This window comes from Pelophylax lessonae (assembly GCF_965119305.1).
Source record: "Pelophylax lessonae genome assembly, chromosome: 2".
NCBI classification, from domain to species: Eukaryota; Metazoa; Chordata; class Amphibia; order Anura; family Ranidae; genus Pelophylax; species Pelophylax lessonae.
In genome coordinates, this window is record NC_138769.1 from 241,181,605 (window position 1) to 241,204,826 (window position 23,222).

Here is a 23,222-nt window from a genome sequence, read left to right on the forward strand (position 1 = left end):
ACGTAAGGGGTTGTCAGTGCACCCCATTAAAATCAACTTTTTATAATACAAAAATGACTCTGCTTGTAGAAGCTTTATCTTTCATTTAAGCATCTCTTTAGTTACTTTGTTTCTTCCTTCTTTGGGCTTGTGTCATGAGAAGTATTTATATAGAGTATCATATTCCCATCTTCTGTTAAAAAGCAATAGTGTGTCTTGAGATCTCTGTAGGAGAGACTGACCGCATTGTTATATATAAAGCTCCACTTTTTTCGATGTGAGGAAGATGTAAGAGTGACTTATTAAATAAATGCTACTTGTGTATTACAATTCTTCACTTGTACACATGTGCCTAATCTGAGTAACGGCTATATGACTGCACATATACAGTTAGGCATATCATAAAGTTACAACTTTGATCTGCTGCAGCCTATGTTCTTCTTGGTTTTCCCAGTCACTACCTCAGTAGGATACTGTCAGAACCTGCAGCAATGCCATATCACAAGCTACTGCTAACCCAACACACTTGTATAGTAAGATAACAGCTGCTATCTTTGGTATCTGTTTCTTGCCCCTGTATCCAGCTTTATAGAGCATTTTGATCCATGGGGGCTATGTTAAAAAAAAAATTCTGTGTCTTAGGCATTCATACAGGCACAACAAATGATTGCTGTATTGTTTGTAATATATGTATTTCTCATTATCCTTACACTTAAAGCGGAGTTCCGACCTCAAATACATTTTTTAACTAAAAATACCCCTATAATACTAATCCATCGCCCTTTACAGAACCGCTATTCCCATGCTTACAAGTTGTACAGTATTGGATTTTAGTCAAAATCCTACTTTTAAAAACACTGTCTGAGCGCGGCCATCTTGGATGTGGGCATCTGAAGCCGCAGTGTAATCTGTTGTGTCCTTCTGCCTAATTCCAGTTCATTCTGGCTACCCAGAATGCACCTGGCAATCTCGCGCATGCGCTGTACTATGCGATCGGCATAGAGGAGAGGAGCGACCGGCCGCCCACGTCACTGCCCATTGCCTCCTGGGAGTGATGACAAACAGCCCCCAGGACGCAATGCAAAGGCGGAAATGACGTCGGCAGCCGTGGCCGCAGAGGGGGGAGAAGGAGTAAGTATCAAAAATGCCCTGAAAATAAGGTAAGGGACACCCGAAAAAAATTGAAAACTGCCCAATTATTCATGAGCATAGCGAGCACTCCAGGAATCAGTAAAGTTGAAAAATAGGCCGGAACTCCGCTTTAAAGATCTATGTTTTTTAACATATTTTAAAAATAACCATAGGGAAGTCTTAAGCATTTGTACAGGCACAACTAATAATCACCTTATTTTTTATTATGTGATGATTATCTCCTATGATTGTCAAATCCATGTAGTGGCTATAATGCAGTGGTTTTCTGAAATACCTCAAATCAAATAAAAAAAAAAAAAAAACTTAATTAGGACCACTAAATGGAGCTAGCAATCATAGACAATCATGTGTTACGTCTTTAAGGAAAATTTTGCTGTGAGAATAACCTTTATTAACTGATAAACACTTATTTTTTATTTGTCTCCAAAAAAGCATTTAGGATTCTCCCATATCCCCTAGAAAAGGGACACCTTTTTTATCCATATCCTGGGTGTACAGAAAATGCTGACAGAGAACTCTTGCCAGGTATGTAGTGGTACATGCACCGTCAAAGCTCAACTTTTGGACTGTGCTAGTATTGAGACACAATTTACACAGGCAGATGTTTTGATCTTATAATTGGATATTCCGTGCTCTAGGTTTTATAACCAAACAGACTCAAATTTCACCCTGCATGCATAGTCTGGCCATTTAAAGACTATTCTAAAGAACAGTTGTTCTACACTTATGTTTTCTTTTCAGGTTAACTTGCATGTTTGTGCTTATAGAGTCCTGATAGGGAGTTCTGCATTTTAGAAACAAACCTGTAGACTTGGCTGGTTAAATCCTTTGTGGTTGATCGTTTCTTCCAACGTGTTGACTTGGGTATGGTACATTAGAAAAGGTGTACAGACATTTGAAAATTCCCGAATCCAACTGTAAACATCCAGATCTGATGAATGTTCTCTTACCCTTGTAAGGCACGTGTAGATGTAAAACAGATTTGATCAGATCTGTTATACATTGTACTCATCTAGCATATTTGGAAGACTTTTAACAAGAGGTCTAATTTCTGATTACTGCTGTTTCAATAGGTTTGAGCAGTCGCCGGAGGCTCGCTCCCACTGTTTTTAGACACAGTGGGAGTCGGGCCAGGGGAGGAGATGCGGTGATCACCGTCTCTCCTCCCCGATCGTCGGGGAAAGAGTGAGGAAATCCGCCCACTTGTTTAAACAAAGCGGGCGGATCTCCTCTGTGACAGGCAGTGACAGATCACAGGATTCAGCATAGCTGAACCTGCGATCTGTGTCTGTGTCACACAACCCCCTCCCCCACACATCAGTAAGCATGAGCCACACATTTAACCCCTTGATCACCAACAGTGTTAACCCCTTCCCTGCCAGTGTCATTATTACAGTAACGGTGCATATTTTTAGCACTGATTACTGTAGTAATGTCATTGGTCCCCCCAAAAGTGTCAAAAATGTCAGTTAGGGGTCCGATCTGACCGCCGCAATGTCGCAGCCCCACAAAAAATTGCAGATCGCCGCCATTATTAGTAAAAAAAATAAACAATAAAAATGACATAAATCTTTCCCGTAGTTAGTAAACGCGATAACTTTTGCGCAAACCAATCAAAATACGCTTATTGTGATTTTTTTTTTTTTTTACCAAAAATATGTAGCAGAAAACAAATCGGCCTAAAATGTTAAAACATTTTGATTTGTAAATTTTTTTGGGGAATGTTATTTATCAGAATGTGAAAAATGTATTGTTTTTTTTTTTTTCTCAAAATTGTCGCTCTTTTTTCAAAAATTAAAAATCGCACAGGTTATCAAATACCACCAAAAGAAAGCTCTATTTGTGGGGGGAAAAAAAGGACATAAATTTAATTTGGGCACAGCATTGCACGACCGCGCAATTGTCCGTTTAAGGTAATGCAGTGCCGAATCACAAAATATGGCCTGGTCAGGAATGGGGAAAAATCTTCCGGTCAAAAATACATTGGATATTTTTTAAGTGTCAAAGTAGAAAATGTCAATTTTTGCGCAAAATTTTTGCTATTTTTTTATAAATATTGCAAAAAATGAAAAGCGCAGAGGTTATCAAATACCACCAAAAGAAAGCTCTGTTTGTGGGAAAAAGGACGTAAATTTAGTTTGGGTACAGCGTTGCTCATAGCTGAGCTCCTCCATGCATCTTATCAGTTTGGTTGCCCTTCTCTGCACTTTCTCCGGTTCCCCAATATCCTTTTTGAGAACTGGTGCCCAAAACTGAAATGCATATTCCAGATAAGGTCTTACTAATTATTTGTACAGGGGCAAAATTATATCACTCTCTCTGGAGTCCAAGCCTCTGACAATACAAGAAAGAACTTTGCTTGCTTTGGAAACCGTAGCTTGGCATTGCATGCTATTATTAAGCATATGATCTACCATTGCACCCAGATCCTTCTCCGCTATGGATTCCCCCAGTTCTACTCCCCCTAGTATGTATGATGCATGCATATTCTTAGCCCCCAAGTGCATAATTTTACATTTATCAACATTAAACCTCATTTGACACTTAGTTGCCCAATGAAACACATGTGCGATGCTCTCTGAGGAGCCATCCTTGTTCGGATCGCTCTTCAGAGAGCATTTGACAGGCAGTGAGAAGGCACTGTATTGCCTCCTCACCACCTGCTTTAACTCCATGGATCTTGCACAAGCAACCCTATTCACTTGAATAGGTCGCAATTGATGGGCATACAGGGGGTGGAATTTATTCCACAGCTGCAAAGCATTGTAATCACGACAGGTGTACACCCCCAGCAACGGCCTCTGCAGCTAAAGGGGGGTAGTGGTTGAGGGGTGGTAAAACCACGGCTCAACCACAATGTTTTGCTGACCCCCCTCCCCAGCTCACGTGTAAATGAGCCCTAATAGTGCAGCCGGTCACAGTTCTCTAATCGCCACCACACGAGCCACAATTTTGCCAGACGAGTGTAGCTAGAGTCAGTGTTCCTCATTTGCCTGTTTATTGACCACGTTTCTTCTGCCTGTTGTCTGTACTGATCCTTTGCCCTTATGCTTACCATGTCTCTGCATGTGCCTGAACTTACCCATCTGCGCGCCCAACTGACTATATTCCTGCAAGAAACCGGTCTCAGCCATTCCCTGCAGACAACTGTGCTCCTGGAACCACAGGAACTCATTTGCTCTTCCTTCTTTAGTCTCCTGTACTTTCTGGCCATTAAGCATAACATTCCTGGGGGCAGACACATACCAGTACTCTAGGTTTGCTTGGCTTTTAGTAACAGGGCTAAAGGTGACGTGACACTAAGCTATATTCCCTGATCACTTGTACAGAGGCGACCCTTACATTACTAGTCTCGCACATGTTTTATCGCCATACACAGGAGTAGCAGAATGTGTCTTGGATTGTAATTCTAAGTAAACCTTTGCTGTATGTGGGAAGTATCATAATAAAATAACAACTTTTGTGTAAAAAAAAAAAACATTCAATTTTCATTCTGCATTTTCTTGTAGCAAAAAATTAAGTCTCCAAAAGACTCACCATGACTCTTAGAAAATGCCTTGAGATGTTTGCTTTCCAAACTGTGGTCCCCCAAACCCATTTTTCTGTGTGTTTCCACTATCCTGGAGCTCCAGGGTCTCCAGAAATGCGATAGATATTCAGGAAAGTAGTTGCACAATTTATGCCCCTAGAAAGCCTGAAGGGGCTCCTTGGATTTTGGGCCCTCTGTGTGGCTAGCCTGCAAACAAAATCTCACACATGCGGTATCCCCATACTCCGGAGGAGTAGCAAAACATGCTTTGGGGTGTAATTATAAGCATGCCTTAAAAAAAAATATATATATATATATATATATATATATATATATATATATATATATATATATATATATATATTACAAGTATCTATTAATTGACAACTTTGTTTTAAAAAAAAAAGTCCTATTCTTTCCTGCATTTTCCAAAAACTTGTGTCAAAAAAATGACACTTTCAAAAGACTCATTCTACACCTTGGGGTTTTTGTTTCCACTGTCCCACTATTCAGGGCCTCCAAAAATGTGATGGGTAGTCAGGAATATAGATGCGTTATTTACGTGTAATTTATGCACCTTGAGGCTCGGGTCACACTATTGCGATGCGGGAAGGCTGCGAATTCGCAGCCTTTTCCCGCATCGCACACGCACCCCCGGCAGTTCACACTGCCATATGCGATACGCTGGGGGTGTCAATGTAATCTTAACGACACCCCCAGTTTGATCGCATATCGCAGTGCGATCGTGCAGTTCGCACAGGATGGGATCGCACAAGTGTGAACCGCTGTGCGATCCGATCCTGATGCGGCTGCAAAAATGCCTCCTGTGCGTGTTTGCACCGGGTGCGATGCGAATTTAGCCATACAAACTGTATGGCTAAACTCGCACCGCACAGCTGATCGCATGTAATGTCGGAGCAGTGCGCTCCGACATTACATGCGAACCCGGCACTCGCATGAGTGTGAACCGGGTCTCAAAGTCCAAAGATTTATTTTCTTGGATTTTGGGCCCCTCTATGCATCTAGGCTGTGAAAAGTCTCACACACATTCCTTCCCATACTCGGGAGAAATAGCAGAATATGTTTTGGGGTGTAATTCTAAGAATGCCTATGCTGTATGTGAGAAATTACAACTTTGTGGGGAAAATAAATAAATGTAATTTGCTAATTTTTGAAACAATCATAACAAAAAAAATCACCATTCCTTTTTTTAAATGCCTATCTACTTTTCAAAAGGAGTCATTTGGTGGATATTAGCTCTGTCCTGGCATTTAAGGACCTTAAATAATGAGACAGGCAGTCAGTACATCAGGGTTGATCAATTTTCAAATGTATAAACCATAGTTTGTAGAATCTAAACCTTTCTCACAAAGACTAAATGGTACACAATGATTTAGGTTATTTTTACCAAGGAAATACAACAGAATACATTTTGGCCTAATGTATAAAGAAAAATGATTTGCAAAATTTTATAACAGAATACAAGAAACACATTTTTTACCAAAATTTGTGGTATGATTTTGGTTTGAACAGCAGAAATTAATTATTTGGGTACAGTGTTGCATGAGTTATTGTCATTCAAAGTGTGACCGCACTGAAAAGGTTAAAATGGCCTTGGCAGGAAAGGGGTAAAAGTGTCCGGGATTGAGACGGTTAACAACACCACAAACGCAGGTTGCAAATACAGTGCATTTACCTGCACTGGATCTCATGGTACTATAAATACTATGCAAACCGGTTACAGTGCATTTCCAAAAGTAGTTCATGCACTACTTTTGGAGCGACGCAGTGCAATTTGAGCCCTTTCAAAATGAATGGGTTCAAATCATACTGCACAGAACCTCGTGTTTAAAGTGTGTTCTGTGCAATTCCTAGTATGAACCAGCCCTTACTCATGACTCTGCAGAGTGAAATCCCCGCTCTTGGAGATTATTAAAGTGTATGGATCTGTACAGTGTGAGTGGAGATATATCAGTGGTCAAGCGTACATCAGAGCTATATCAGTGGTCTAATGCTCAATGTATTTCCATAACGCCCCGTTCACGTACCGCAGGTTCCCGCTTGTGATTTTAAATACCGTTCTGCTGTGACATTCGTGGCAAAATCGCACCACATTTGGGGTGCCATTCATGATGAAGGCACCCAAATGCGTGTTGCATGTCTTGCCATGATCTGGAATCTTCAAAATGTGAACAGGGCCTAATACAAAATCCTCTAACCAACTGAATATACAGTAAGTGAATAATCTTACATTTTATGTTATCCACTGCTTATGTAGAATGCAGCTGGCATGATTTGTATCCATGTGTGTACAAGCAAAGCCACATAGTGCTAAATGGTCACAGAATAATGGGCCTTATTTTTAAATAATAGTTACATTCTCTCTTACTAATGCAGGTTTAAAGAGGAACTTAACTGTATCTGAGCACCACAAATTGAAAACGCTATTTAATTCATATTTGATATTCAAAGCAAACTCCTCAATCCATCCATTTCTCCTTGCTTTATTTTGTTGAGAAATCACTTTGAAAAATGACTCCCCCCCCCCCCCCCCAGGCATTTTTAACTGCAGCCATGCTGAGTAAGGGCAGATGATTTGTGTAGCTTTTACTTCCTGGAATCCATCTGCCCTTAGCTCTGTCATGCAGGCAGGATGGCGTTGCTTAGGAATTAACTGAAGAAATAAAAAAAAAAAAAATCAAGTAAATATTATATACTGTACCTTCCTGTTTATTTTCTAAAGCTGGCAGAATAAGGATTAAAATAGTTAATGTTGATTAAGAGAGTAAGCTTCTGCTTTAAATATTTAAATCACCACTGTGGGACACATCCCTTCTTCCCTTTGCTGCTGTGTTTCCTACCTAATAGTATATCTGGGCCCTCTTTATTGTGACTATAGACATAGGACTAAGCTTTCCCGGATTATTGTGGGTAAAATTTCTTTTGTGTGTATGTCATATGGTTACAGAAAAGTACCAAAAATGTTACCTTGCTTTTCGTATACAGGAACTTTCTTGTTAGGGATAACAAGTTCCATACAGTTATACTGTATGTGATACAATTTTGATGAGTCCTTTTTTGTAATTAAAATTGATTTAATTATATTTTATACCTTACAATCTCTAGATGGTCAGCGGGCCTCTTGTTTACATAGTGCTTGCAAATTCCCATTTTTTAGTTTGTTGCTGCTTTACTTTAAAATGTTATTGGAAAATACCTATAAAACTGAATAGTAAGCAACTTCACTGCAAATTTTGCCAAGTAAGCATGTAATCAGACAATTACTTGTGAAACCCACAGCTCTCCTGCCCATTACAGTGTTGAGTTGCTGAAGTGTCCTCATGGGGCACATCTGTCTTCAGTAACCAAACATTTTCAACTTGTTTGCATTAAAACATGTTCGCAGTCAGATGTATTTTAAACATAGAGCTAACCAAACCACAGCTTGAAGTTTTTTTTTTTTTTCTGTTCTTTGGCCGATTTTAATGAGCAGTAAAAACAGATCTTCTGCAACAATTTATTTCCTTTTTAATTATTATTTATTTTGGGCCTTTTCTTTAATTGTCCTTTTTAAGGTAATAAAGTACGGTATATATATCTTAGTATGTAATGAATAATAGACATGTAGGTATTTACATTGATGTGAATTTCAATGCACTTGTGCAGAGTCAACATTTTAAGTCTGATTGTCAATGTACCTTTTTTAAAAATGTCAGTTACCATATTTCAATTGCTACTGTACACCAAAAAAGTAGTTTTCAGAAGATTGTCCTCCATTGGTATCTCACTCCTTGTCGTCTAGCCCAGATGTCCCCTTCCCAGTCTCCCCTATGTTGGCGAGGTTGTGGCCAGGTTTTGGCCAAATAGAAAACCTTTTGGTCCTGTAAATGTGTAACTAGCTTTTGGAGGAAAATATTTAAAATGATCTCTCCCTGGCCATTCTGAATTTGGACATAGACAAGATCCCTACCCTATTTCACACTATAACCACACATATTTTACTTGCAGCCAGGTTCATAAATGCCAGACATCGAAAATCCCAATCTGCTCCCAACCCATTGAAAGCTGTAGCATTAGTTAATCTGCATTATTCCAATGAGCGTACACTCGCCAAATGAAATGATTGGGCAACAAATTTTGACTCGATTTGGGAGCCTTGGGCCACTTGGATTAAGGCTCCATGTACACGGGACGCTGGAAATGGCCGTTTAGGAGCAGTTGGGCGTTTTTTCAGAAGCCCCTGAACGCAGCTCCATGTTATCTTATCTGTCCATGTACACATGGTCATTTACAGTCATTTGCAGGCAGTTGCGTTCAGGGACTTTTTTTAGAACGCAATTATTTGCGTTCGAACGTGTGTTTCCCGGCGTTTCAAATGCAGAAATGCGGCCGAACGTGACTAAACGTGACTGAACGTGATGAACCTACGTTCAGCCACGTTATACTTTTTTTTTCTTCCATTCAAAATCAATGGTTCCCTATGGGAGCCTATTGATTTGAATGGAAGTCGCACCGCAAGTCGGATCCGACTTGCGGCGCGACCTGCACTGTGAGAATCTTGAGGGGGAACTCCACGCCAAAAATGGGAAAACAACTGCGTGGGGGTCCTCCCCAGGTTCCAAACCAGGCCCTTCGGGTCCGGTATGGAATTTGAGGGTAGCCCCACGCCGAAAAACGGCGCGGGGTCCCCCCCAAAATCCATACCAGACCCTTATCCGAGCATGCAGCCCAGCAGGCCAGGAAAGGGGAGGGGACGAGCGAGCGGCCCCACCCCCCCTGGACCACACCAGGCCACATGCCCTCAACATGGGGGGGTGTTGGTGCTTTGGGGCAGGGGGAGCTCTGCACCCCCCACCTCAAAGCACCTTGCCCCCATGTTGATGAGGACAAGGGCCTCATCCCCACAACCCTGGCCGGTGGTTGTGGGGGTCTGCGGGCAGGGGGCTCATCAGAATCTGGAAGCCCCCTTTAACAAGGGGGCCCCCCAGATCCCGGACCCCCTCCCTATGTGAATGGGTATGGGGTACACTGTACCCCTACTCATTCACCACATAAAAGGCAGTGTATGGAAATAACGACAGGAGACGTTTTTGGAAAGTTTATTAAAAATCTTCATCCGGCTCTTCTTTTCTTCTCCTCTCCGGTCTTCTGCTCTTTTGCTGTCCGCTCTTCTTCTTCCTCCGGTCCTCCTCCGACGACATCTCTGGTGATTATGCCAGTCTCCGGTCTCTGCAGCTTATTATATAGCCATTGGGGGCGTGGCCCAGATTACATCATCGGGAGGCCCCGCCCCCTCATGTCACAGATGACGTAATCTAAGACATGAGGTGGCGGGGCCTCCCGATGATGTCATCGGGGCCACGCCCCTAATGGCTATATAATAAGCTGCAGAGACCAGCATAATCACCGGAGACGTCGGAGGAGGAGGACCGGAGGAGGAAGAAGAGCCTAAAGCAAAAGAGCAGAAGACCGGAGAGGAGAAGAAAAGAAGAGAGGACAGCAGAAGAGCGGACAGCAAAAGAGCAGAAGACCCCGGAGAGGAGAAGACAAGAAGAGCGGACAGCAAAAGAGCAGAAGACCGGAGAGGAGAAGACAAGAAGAGCCGGATGAAGATTTTTAATAAACTTTCCAAAACGTCTCCTGTCGTTATTTCCATACACTGCCTTTTATGTGGTGAATGAGTAGGGGTACAGTGTACCCCATACCCATTCACATAGGGAGGGGGTCCGAGATCTGGGGGGCCCCCTTGTTAAAGGGGGCTTCCAGATTCCGATGAGCCCCCTGCCCGCAGACCCCCACAACCACCGGCCAGGGTTGTGGGGATGAGGCCCTTGTCCTCATCAACATGGGGGCAAGGTGCTTTGAGGTGGGGGGTGCAGAGCTCCCCCTAACCCCAAAGCACCAACACCCCCCCATGTTGAGGGCATGTGGCCTGGTGTGGTCCGGGGGGGGGGGGGTGGGGCCGCTCGCTCGTCCCCTCCCCTTTCCTGGGCTGCCGGGCTGAATGCTCGGATAAGGGTCTGGTATGGATTTTGGGGGGGACCCCACGCCGTTTTTTCGGCGTGGGGCTACCCTCAAATTCCATACTGGACCCGAAGGGCCTGGTTTGGAACCTGGGGGGGGGGGGACCCCACGCAGTTTTTTTCCTATTTTTGGCGTCGAGTTCCCCTTCAAGATTCTCACAGTGCAGGTCGCGCCGCAAGTCGGATCCGACTTGCGGTGCGACTTCCATTCAAATCAATAGGCTCCCATAGGGAACCATTGATTTTGAATGGAGGCAGAAAAACGCTGCTAAAAGCAATGTGGCCAAACGTGCAATAACGCAAATGGAAAAAGCTACTGAAAGCACGTTTAACAGCTGCTTTTTCCCGGCGTCAGAAATAGCTTTGCAGGACGTTTTTTGTAACGTCCCGTGTACATGGAGCCTAACTAACACAAGTAACTGTATCACACCTGTGCCAATACGTGGTTGTTTATGTCTACCTGGCCCTTATTTTTATCCTGGTTTCCCTGCTAATGCCATATTACTGGTTTGTCAGTATATGTTCACAACTTTGCTCTTCTGCCTCAAAGTGACCTGTGATATCCTTGTACTTTCTTATTTCTGCCACCAGCGGTGTCTATGTACTTTTGTTTCTATCAATAAAAATTAAATGACAAAAAAAAGTAGTTTTCTGCAACTGTATATATATTCTCTATAACAGTCAGGGAAATAAGAAAAAGATTGTGGGGCCCCAAAACAACAACTAAGGGCTCTTTCACACGGTCCGCCTCCGTAGGCGGATCCGTGCAGCTCAGCGGGGATCGAGCCGCGATCCCCGCTGAGCCAGGGGATGACAGCTCCGTCTCCGCTTGCAGTGCGGAGAGGGAGGTGTCACAGCCCCCGCCGCTCTCTATGGGGAATCGGATGAGAGCGGACCGCCTGTCTGCTCTCATCCGATCCCATCCGATTCGATCCCCAGGATGGATGGAAAATAGGGTTTCCATCCGTCCGGATTTCACGGACAGGATCGGATGCGGATGGCGGCGGGTGTCAGTGGACATGTCACCGCTGACATCTGCTGCTCCATAGGGCTGAATGGGGCATCCGATCAGATCCGCCTAAAAAACTGACAGGCGGATCTGATCGGACCGCCCGTGTGAAAGAGCCCTAAAAGTAATTGCAAAGTCAGTGTTCATGGAGCTCAAGGAGGTAAAACCATGCAAAGGAAACAGGATTTCTCTTTCGTTCATTGATGGACACAGCTCCTGATTTTTCTTAACCATTAGGTTATACTGTCCCCTACAGGAGTAGGACACTAGGCAGGAAAAAGCTTGACTATGCCTATGGGCAGTCCAAAGGGGGTATACACCCACTCTCGGCTATAGTCACTCAGTTTTTTTCTGCCTAGTCAGCAGTAAGGACCTAGTTCCTTGCTGGGATCTCTGGTCCTGGCATTTTTTTTTTTTTTTTACATTGAAATTTTTCCTATCTTTGTTATATTGTTCTTGTGAGAATCTACAATCAATTGGCAACGGACTGGATAATTTAGATCCAGAGGGTCCCCCCAGTCTGGCCAGTGAGCATGTGCTGACCGCAGCTCTGCTAGGTTGGCCGTGACATAGCCCCACTGGACGGGGGCTGGCCTGCGAGTTAAACGTCTCGAGAGGATGCATATGACCTGGACATGGGCCCATCCCTGGGACGGTGAAACCCCTGGGTTCCCCTCCTTCCCTTCAGCACCTCTAAAATTTCGATAGTCACTGTAAGTCTTTCACCCCCCTTCTCTGGGTGAGGTTATGAGCTGGCTGTTGCCACATGCTCTTAAGGGGGGCTGGTTGGAGTTGCTGCTGACCGAGTTTTTTCTGGTGTGCAACGGGGGGTTGAGCAGGGTTTCCTGCCACCCTGGGGGTTGGTGACTGGGGCAGGGATGTCCTCTGGGCTCCCTGCAGCGGTTGTTGGGCTGGGGGAGTGGATAGTTTAGCATCCACGGGTAAGCGCCTCATGCGGCCGAATCCGGCCAAAAATTAGGCCGCGTCCTACTATTCAGAAACTACGTGAGGCGGCCCCTGCAAGGGTGGCTGTAGCCACTGCTTCCCATTTGAGCATCTGCCCTCCCCTCCGCTGCCCCTGGGTGGTCGGCTCTGCTGGGGCTTGCGTTCAAGTGGCTGGGCACCCACAAACATTTAGGCTGCGGCCCAGTCAGGCGCCTCCATTGAGGGGTGGCCCCAGTGTGTTTAGCTGAAGCCCCCACTCTTCCTATGGCCATCTGCCGGGCTGGGATCCATGCACTTGCGGCGGGGCCTCCACAAAAATTTAGCCCGCAGTCTGCTAGGATATGTGGTCAGCTTGGTGCTTCCTTTGGAAGGGGTCGTGCTGTGGGGGCGCTTCATTTTATAATGACAGCCTTGCCATCGTTGTGTGGGGCACCTGCCCCTTTTAGCGCTGGGGGACCATCAGGTACCCTGCCTGCGCGTCTGCATCACAGCGGGTGGTCCCCTTATGAGGGGGCTATTTCCTATTATGCCTTCTATGGAGGTGACCCCCTTGTTTTTTTGCGGGGTCCAGTAGGTGGTCCAATCGTGGGCCCTTGGTCAGCCTCCCCTTTTCGGGATCGCAGTTGGCGGTCTCCCCTGATTATTATGTTTGAATGCTCAGATAGTGAGGATGATTCCTCTGCTCCTCTAGCCGTGCATGAAAAGGCGCTGGTGGATTCACTGTTTGTGTCAGTGCATGACACTTTTAAAATAGAGGTTGCGGCTCATGCTGCGCCCGAGGCGCCGGTCCCTTTTGGCAACCACAGGCCCTCCAACGCCGCGAGGGTGTTCCCTTTTCTGCTTACTTTGACAACATTGTCACAAAACAGCGGTGTTGTCCAAAACAGTGTTTTTGCTTGCGGTGTTCTTACGAGGATTAACTGCGTTAAAGGTGGATGGTCCCACCTGTAGTGGACTCATCGGTTTCCAAGTGAAATAAAGCTACCTTCATTCCGGTTGCAGAGTCCCCGGCCTTTAACTATACAGCTGATAGGGGGGTGGAGGCTCTGGCCCGCCATATGTTCGCTGTGGCTGGTTTGGCACTTAGGCCGGTATTTACTATTAATAAAAAGAAAAGAGAAGGCGCCTGGCCCTTTAAATAAAAGATTGTTGAACCTGCTGCCCTTTTAATTGTAATAAAACAATAAATGGGTATATATCATAGGTAAAAAGGCGCCGGTAATCTTAATATATCACGTGTTATAAAAATTAATAGGTGATTTAAAGTGTAATATATGTGATTAAAAATTGCTACAAATATATATATGATCTACTATTGGTGCAATTAGCAAAGAAAAGTGCATACCAGTGCAATTTCAATTCAGAAGTGTTTGTGCTTCTCAAAGTAAATTAATCCACAAAGGTGTGGATCAGTGAACCAATAAATAGATATATAAAGAATTCCATACAAAAATCACATAAGAATATATAAAAATATAAATATATAAATGTGCTCCAAGTAGTGTTTAAAAGTCCAGGCAATAGCATGCAATCAAAATTGTGCTTGGTGGATTCTTATTAATCCCTTCACAGTGCTCCAGGTGCTGGGATGTGACAACCGTCAATTAAGAAGTGCTTGTGCTTCTCAAAGTAAATTAATCCACAAAGGTGTGGATCAGTGAACCAATAAATAAATATATAAAGAATTCCATACAAAAATCACATAAGGATATATAAAAAAATCACATAAGAATATATAAAAAAGTATAAATATATAAATGTGCTCCAAGTAGTGTTTAAAAGTCCAAGCAATAGCATGCAATCAAAATTGTGCTTGGTGAATTCTTATTAATCCATTCACAGTGCTCCAGGTGCTGGGATGTGACAACCGTGGCCTCTTACCAGCTAGCAGCAGGTCACAAGGACCCCCAACGCCTGTGATCCCTTTATTGGGTGGATCAGACCTCTCCTCGATTGCTTGGATCTCTGGCTCCTATATTACTCGAGTTGGACCATGTAGTCCCCCCATACACATAAAGATATAGAAGAACAAATAGCCTCCAATAGTAAAATACTGTTTTATTCTCCAAAAAACATACACTATAAGGTGACAATTAGCCTCTTACTATTTGTTGTGCCCTCCTGGCACTGGGCAATTCGGCAGTACAAAATCGTTTTTTTGGGTCTTAGGAAGATATTCTCCGGGGATCTGCAGCACCCTGTATCTCCTTTCCCCCTTTCTTTGTATTGCGGCGGTGGATGTGTATCCCAGCCTCTGTTCCGAATGCCTCTGTGTGTTACTTCCGGGTTAGCATTGACCACAATGCATTTCGCTTAACGAGCGTCCTCAGGCAAGAATCCACCAAGCACAATTTTGATTGCATGCTATTGCCTGGACTTTTAAACACTACTTGGAGCACATTTATATATTTATATTTTTATATATTCTTATGTGATTTTTGTATGGAATTCTTTATATATCTATTTATTGGTTCACTGATCCACACCTTTGTGGATTAATTTACTTTGAGAAGCACAAACACTTCTGAATTGAAATTGCACTGGTATGCACTTTTCTTCGGTATTTACTATTGTCGTGGTGTAGCAAGGTCTTACCAACTGGGCTAAACTTTTACGCCGACACCTCGAAGGAAAACAGCTTCCCTCTGTCATGTGGTGCTGCAGATCAGTTGGTCTAGGGGCTACAGTTTCTGTGATGCCTCTTTGATTTCTAGGCTGTCTGTATCAGCATATTCGGCATATTATCTGGCTGAAATACTGGTCTGCGGACCAGACTTCTAAGAAGGCCTTATCTGATCTCCCCCTGTAAGGGGATTGCCTGTTTGGTGCTTCCTTGGATGACATTGTTAAGGGTCTCACAGGGGGGAAGAGTACTCTTCTTCCGCAGGCTACCAAGGGCAAGGAGCCCCCTCATAGACGTGGGCCATTATCCTTGGCTCATAAGAGGTTTTTTCATCCCTCAGGGTCTTAAGACGAAGGATCAAAAGTCAGGGCCTCCACCGGAGGTTCCAAGAGGACCTGGTCTGACAAGATACGAGCGGGCTCTTCCAGACCTGCGGATAAGCCTGTCTCTGCATGAACTGACGCCCTCACCCGTATCTGGGGTGGGGGGACGTATTTGCTGGTTTCCAGATCAATGGACCTCCCTGGCATAGGACATGTGGGTCCACAAAATTTATTTGGTCAGGCTACGAGATCGAGTTTGGTCTTATCCTCTGGAAAGGTTCTTCCCTTCCAACCTTCATTTGCCCTTAGATCACTTACGGGTCTCTTTGGGGTAGTGCAAGACTTGTTCCTTCAAGGGGTGATTGTTCTGATTCCGATTTCCGAACTTTTTAAGGGGTTTCTACTCAAACCTCTTTACAGTTCCCAGAAAGGAAGGCAAGGTATGTCCAATTCTGAACCTCAAGGCACTATACTGCTTGCAAATGGAGAGCAATCTTCTAGTACCGAATTTCAGCATGGAGTGCATTCACACGGTAGTGGCATCCCTACGTCAGGGGGATTTCTTCTCGCTTCTGTCGACATCAAGGATGCCTTCTTCTGTTTTGCCATGGGCGAGGAGCATTATCGGTCTGTGGCGTTGACCTTTGGTCTCGCCTCCGCTCCTCGGTTCTTGACAAAAGTGTTGGCCCTGGTGCTGGTATTGTTTGAGTCAGCGGGGGATCGCGGTACTGGGGTACCTAGACAATCTTCTTCTGCGAGTGGAGTCTCCGACTGCTTCGATGGACAACTGGAGATTGCTCTGCGAACTCTGAGGGAGTTCGATTTAAATCTGAACCTTCAGGAGTCTGCTTTTGTTCTGTCCACCAAAATTGGACTATCTGGGTCTGACTCTGGACTCTGCCTCAACCAGCGTGTTTCTTCCTCTGGAAAAACTCCAGACATTGCAGGAGGCAATTCAGCTTCTGTTGTTCAGCAGACAGTCATCCCTCCGGGCTTGTAGGCAGGTGCTGGGACTAAAGGTGTCCATCCTCGAGGCATTCTGTTTGCAAGGTTCCACACAAGATCTCTGCTAAAGAGATTCTGGTGAAATGGGACAAGGATCCACAGTCTCTAGAGGTGGCTTCGTTCTTTGGCACTTCGACAGGGTCCAAACTGCCGATTAATGTTTTGGAAACCCGAGCTATAAGCCTTTGTCTGGCTCATTGGACAATTCGTTTTCAGGGGTGTCCGGTACAAATTATTTGGACAATGCCACGGCCGTAGTCTATGTCAAGGGGGCACAAGTAGTGTCCTAGCGGCTCAGTAAGTAGCCGTCATTCTAAGGTGGGCTAACCGATTTGTTCCAGCCCTCTCAAAGACCTCGCTGATCTTGGTACACCGATCTGGGTACGGCTGGTCGCCGATGATCTTTGGAAACTTCCTCTCAGGGAGGATCTGCTGTCCCAAGGACCGATCTTCCATTCTGCTTTACAGTCGCTGGCTTTGTCGGCTTGGCTGTTGATCGCCAGGTGCTGAAGGATGGAGGTTTGTCTGATTCTGTGATTCAAAGCTAGGAAATCTACTTCTAGGAAGATCTACCATCGTATGTGGAAGACATACATTACATGGTGTGAGCCTCTTGGGGTTCATCCTCACTCCTTCTCAGGGGATCGGATCTTAACCTTCCTTCAACAGGCGGTTAAACAGAAATTGGCCTTGAGTACCATCAAGGGCCAGGTATCAGTTTTGGCGGTCTTTTTCCAATGACCTTTGGCCTCATACTCCCTGGTGCTACCTTTCGATATTTGGTTCCGCCAGTGCGGACTCCGTTGCCACCCGGGGATTTTAATGTGATGCTTTCAGCTCTAAAGAAGCCTCCCTTTGAAATGTTCGGGAGGTTTCCATGCTTGCGCTGCCCCAGAAGGTGGCCTTTTTTGGTGCCCATCACCTCTGCACGCAGGGTGTTGGAACTGGCAGCGTTATCCTGTCATTTACCTTATATGATGATTCACAAGGATAAGGTCGGGCTTTTGCCCCTGTCCCTCATTCCTTCCTAAGGTGGTCTCTGACTGTCATTTGAATGAAGACATTTTGTTGCCTTCCCTGTGTCCCAGGCAAAACATCCGAAGGAAATTGCTTTGCATGCCTTGGATTTTGTCCTAGGCAATTAGGGTGTACCTGGCAGCTACAGATTCTTTTAGGAAGTCAGACTCTCTTTGTGCGGATCTCACAAAGGTTTGTCTGCTTTTTGACCAGGCCACTTTTTTCAATTTGGCACTGCGTGACTTTACCTTGTAATTGCACAGTCATGCAATGCTGTACCCAAACTAAATTCATATCCTTTTTCTCCCATAAATAGAGCTTTCTTTCGGGGGTATTTGATCGCCTCTGCAGTGTTTATTTTTTTGCGCTATAAACTAAAAAAGACTGAAAATTTTGCAAAAAAATAATTTTCAACTTTTTCTTATAGAAAATATCCAATAGACTAAATTTTGGTTATACATTTAGGCCAAAATGTATTTAGCTACATGTCTTTAATAAAAAAAAAAAAAAATCACAATAAGCTTATTTTTATTGGTTTGTGCAAAAGTTATAGCGTCTACAAACTATGGTGTATATACAGGAATTTACGCAGCTTTTACTTTTGGACTGCCTATCTAATTTCCTGAGGCGCTAAAATGGCAGGGCAGTAACACCGCCCCCGCCCCCCAAATTAACCCTTTTTGGAAAGTAGACACCCCAAGGAATTTCCTGAGAGGCACGTTGAGCCCATTGAATATTACATTTTTTTTGTCAGATGGGGTTTTTTTTTTTTTACACAAAGTTCTCAAGGAAATGATATATTTCTCACACATGCCATGGGTATATGTGGAATTACACCCCAAAATACATTCTGCTGCTTCTCCTGAGTATGGGGATACCCCATGTATGAACATTTTTGGAAGTCTAGGGGTTTTTGATCTGTCCTGGCATTTTATGCTCAATCTTAGCCACACATCACCCACTCTTCTAACCACTTGAAAACCAAGCCTTTTCTGCGACTTTTTGTTTACATGAAAAAAAAATATTTCTAGAAAATTACATTGAACCGCCAAACATTATATATTTTTTTATAGCAGAGGCCTTACAGAACAAAATGGTGGGCATTGCAATTTTTATGTCACATTGTATTTGCGCAGAGATTTTCCAAACTAGATTTTTGCAAATACACCATATATTTCCTAATTATTTGGTAAAATATGATCTTGCCGAGTACATAGATTACAAACATGGCATGCTTTAAAATTGCGCATACCCCTGCAGCGGCAACAACCTACGCATATTTTTAAAAGTATTTAAAAGCATTTACAGGCTACCACTATAGACCTACATAGGAGGTCTACTGCAAGAATTACTGCCTTTGATCTGATGTTTGCGGTGATAACTCACATGCATGCTGCAATTGCTGTTTACATATGACATTAGACGACGCATGCACGCAAAAATGCGGGAACAGGGGTGCTTGAATTTTTTTTATTATTTATTTTGCTTTTTTATATTATTGTAACACCTTCCTTTTCATTTTTTTTTTTTTTTTTAATCATTTTTATTTTTATCACAGTGAATTTAAATATCCCCTATGATGGCAATCTGTAGTGACAGGTACTCTTTTTTTTTTGTTTTTTTTTTTTTAAAAATGGGGTCTATTAGAGACTCTCCTCTGCCCTTAAAGCATCTGACCACACCAAGATTGGTGTGATGAGATGCTTTTTTAATTTCCCAATGGTGCTGTTTATATCTGGCAAAAACCGAAGTCTTGAAATGCTCGTAGCTTCCGGTATCTTAGGCCATAGAGGTGATTGAAGCCATTCTCGTCTCCAATCAGCTCTATGGTCAGATAATGGAACCACCGGCTGCATTCTCGCATTACCCTTTGGGATAGGAGAGCCAGAGAAAAACCATGGAAGGCGGGGGGGGGGGGTTCAAGGAGTCCCCTCCCAAAGCTTGTAAACGCAGTCTAGCGGCTAATTATCCACTAGGATCACTTTTACATGTAAGCCGACCGCTGGCTGTAAAAAACGATACCAAGAGGTGCCTAAATCTGCAGGCCTCATCCTGGTATAACCACTCAAAGTCCAGCGACGTATCAGTACGTTGCTGGTCCTTGTTGGGCATATATTGTAGTGTTCTTTTTTTTTCATGCAGCCTGTGGGCTGAATGAAAAAAGAGACCCTAACAGATTCCTCCATTCACATTGATCGATGTGGATGAAGAAATCTCCGCCAGAAAATGTGTGGTATACCCCTCATGAAAGCCATGTATGCGCTTTTTTTTTTTTTTTTAACTGCAGTGGTGCAATCACCTCCTACAGCACTGCCATCGTAGATTTCCATATATATGCATATTCTGACGCTATTGCTGTCAGAATATATAAATCAGTGTGGCAGCTGATGGGCGTACCTGCAAGGCAAACAATGGTTAACAATAAAACAGTAATATTAAAACATTATATTTTTGGTATCTGAAAAAGAAAAAAATGGTTAACAATGAAAAACGGTAACAATAAAACATTACAGTATAACACTATATTATAAAGTACAGTAAAAGTAGGAGAGTAGAGTAAGAACAGAAAATAACTCAATAAAACGACAACTATTCTTTGCTTTTTTATTTTATTTTTTTGTAACTTTTTTTTACACTTTTTTGTAACCTTTTTTTACACTTTAAAACGTTTCAGCTTAGGTTCTCTCAAAATACGATCGCCTTTGAACATCTTTCGAGACCCTGTGTAAGTGTGCTCTAGACTCTGCCGTCCTGTACCCTATACTAATATTCCACTAGTGTGTGGTAGCCACGGAAACAGTCCTCAATGCAGAGACCAGGTTGGCCAGGACAGGAGGGACAAAATTAGCGGGTGTCACGCCTAAATCCACGTCTTCAACAGACACAACATCTTCTTTGGGGGGATCTTTGGGTAGGGGTACTCGGGAGGACATCTGGAAAATGCCTCTCATGTAGCCGGCTCACTGACTGGATTGTGAATCGGGGCCATAGCACCTCCTGCATATAGTAGGGCTGTGATGATCTCTTCCTGGAATTTTAGAAAGGATCCACTTCGTCCTGATGCCTTGTATAAGACAAAGGCGTTCAGCAAAGCCAATTGGAATAAGTAAACAGACACTTTTTGTACCAGCGTCTGGCCTTACGGGCATTTAAGTATGGCGCCATCATCTGGTCGTTGAGGTCCACCCCTCCCATATTAAGGTTTTAGTCATGGACACAGAAGGGCTTCTCCAAAACACCAGTTGCTGTGGAAATTTGGACTGCCGTTTCTGCGCGAATGGAGGACAGAACGAAAACATTCCGCGTGTCCCTCCACTTCACTGCAAGCAATCTGTTTGTTTTCAAGCAGGCTCTCTCTCCCTGTCTAAGTTGGGTATCTACAAGCCGTTGGGGGAAGCCCCGGCGATTAGGTCGCACGGTGCCACATGTGCCAATTTGAAATTCAAGCAGGTGACTAAAAGGTGGCACGCTTGTATAAAACTTGTCCACGTACAAATGGTACCCCTTTCCGAATAATGGTGACATTAAGTCCCACACAACCTTGCCGCTGCTCCCTATGTAGTCTGGGCAGTTGGGGGGCTCCACAGTGCTATCTTTTCCCTTGTAAATCCAGAAAGAACATGTATAGCCTGTTTCCCTGTCACAGAGCTTATACATCTTGACCCCGTATCTGGCACGCTTTGAAAGCAAGACGGCCAGAAAAAACGTAATCAGGGACTCATCAATACAGACAACTAGTTGGGGTGTATACAAGGCTGCAAACATCTGGTAATTTATGAGGGGCCGAATCTTGTGGAGCCAGTCATATCCAGGGTCACCCATAGGACGACAGAGTTCATTATCACTGTGCATGAACCGGCGGATTTGTTCGTATCCAGCCCTGGCCATGCCACAGAGAACACGGGCATATGGTGAATCGGGTCAGGGGACCAATATGACCACAACTCACTCTTTTTAGTAATGCCCATGAGGAGGAATAGGCCCAAAAAGGTCTTAAATTCGGAAACAGTGATACGTTTCCATCCAAATTCTATGGCAAGGGTCAAATTTGGGTTTGCGGTCATGAACTGATCAGCATATAAATTGCTTTGGTCCACAATAGATCTGTACAGATCTTCCGTGAAAAACAGCTCGTAAAAATCCAGGGAATTAAAATTGTCTGTTTCCACCTGAATTCCGGGTTGGCCAGTGAATGGGGGAAGTACAGGCGCTGCAGAATCTGTGGGCTGCCAATCAGGATTTGCCAGCGCATCAGGGAGGACACTATTGGCTCTACGGGCCTGTCTTTGAATTCTCGGTGGCTGCGTGACACTACTTGTGCTAGCCAACGCACCAGCTTGAACTGCACTTATGGGACTCGCCTGTCATCAAGTGATACTGCAGTGCTGGTTTGACTACGACCAGGGTGTACCTCTGCAACAGAAGAATTGGGTCGGGTATGCCTGACCTTAGCAGGCACCACTACTACGTCGTCAGAGCGGTCTGTCAGGGTGCTGCTGCTGTCTACATGTTCGTAAACTGTGCCTGATTCTGACAGTATCCTGTAGGCCTCTTCACTAGTGTATCTCTGGCTTGACATTTTTGCCAATAAATTTATAGGTACCTAGTGCGACTCGCAGGTAAAAAAAAAGCACCTGGTTGTCGGGGACTTTTTAAATCGCTACCAAAAAATGTACCTACTAGGGCTAGCAGAGATCAGGCCTGACAGTATTCTGTTGAATACTGCACTTGGGGGGGGGCTAAACGCAAGTATTGGCAGGTGTTACAGATTGCCCCGCTAACGCTGCGCTTTGGGAACACTAAACTATGTGGACACTAGTATAGTTCTGATCAGATCAAAGATAATGATCCGTTCAAACACTATACTATTAGTGGAGGTGTTTAGTGTGTGTGTATGTGTGTGTCACTGGTAATCAAAGGGTTGAAATATATAACTAAATATGCGGCCGGGATCCGACACTGTCCTAAATTGATGCTAACTAGCGTTAACGCTTACTGATGTCACCTGTGACACTAACAGTGATCAGGAAAAAGATCTTTACACTATAATAGTATCACTGTGACAGGGCAATGAAGGGGTTAACTGGGGGTCATCAGGGGGTTAAATCTTTATTGGGGGAGGATGGCGGGTACCCTAAATGTATCTGGGGCTGCCCCTAACTAATATAAACTGTCTATCTCACTTAAATCACAAGTGACACTAATACAGTTATCAGTAAAAAAACAACTATTTACTAAATATTAGTGTGCACTGTGAAGGGGTTTACTGGGGGTGATCAGGGGGTTAAATCTTTATGGGGGGTGGCAGGTACACTAAACCTATCTGGGCCTGCCGCTAAACTGTCTACCTCACTAAACTCACAAGTGGCACTAATACGGTAAAAAATCTATATACTATAGGTAGTGTGCACTGTGAAAGGGTTAACTGGGGTGATCAGGGGGTTAAATCTTTATGGGGGGATGACGGATACCCTAATCGTATCTGGGGCTGCCACTAATACAAACTGTTTACCTCACTAAAATCACTAGTGACACTAATACTGTAAAAAGTCTATATACTATATGTAGTGTGCACTGTGAAAGGGTTAACTGGTGGGTGATAAGGGGGTTAAATCTT

The 23,222-nt window shown here is 44.0% G+C and overlaps 1 protein-coding gene across 5 annotated transcripts in view; it reads left to right on the forward strand.

The window, feature by feature from the left end:
• Positions 1-23,222, forward strand: part of ST7L (suppression of tumorigenicity 7 like) — a 270,999-nt gene that overhangs the window by 181,422 nt on the left and 66,355 nt on the right. For 2 of the 5 annotated variants that reach the window (XM_082248423.1, XM_082248424.1), the window contains exon 13: positions 1,564-1,656. The exons of the other annotated variants lie outside the window; for them this stretch is intronic. In XM_082248423.1, the coding sequence (XP_082104549.1) occupies positions 1,564-1,656 (93 nt within the window). The remainder of the gene's footprint in view (positions 1-1,563; positions 1,657-23,222) is intronic. 5 annotated transcript variants of the gene reach the window in all.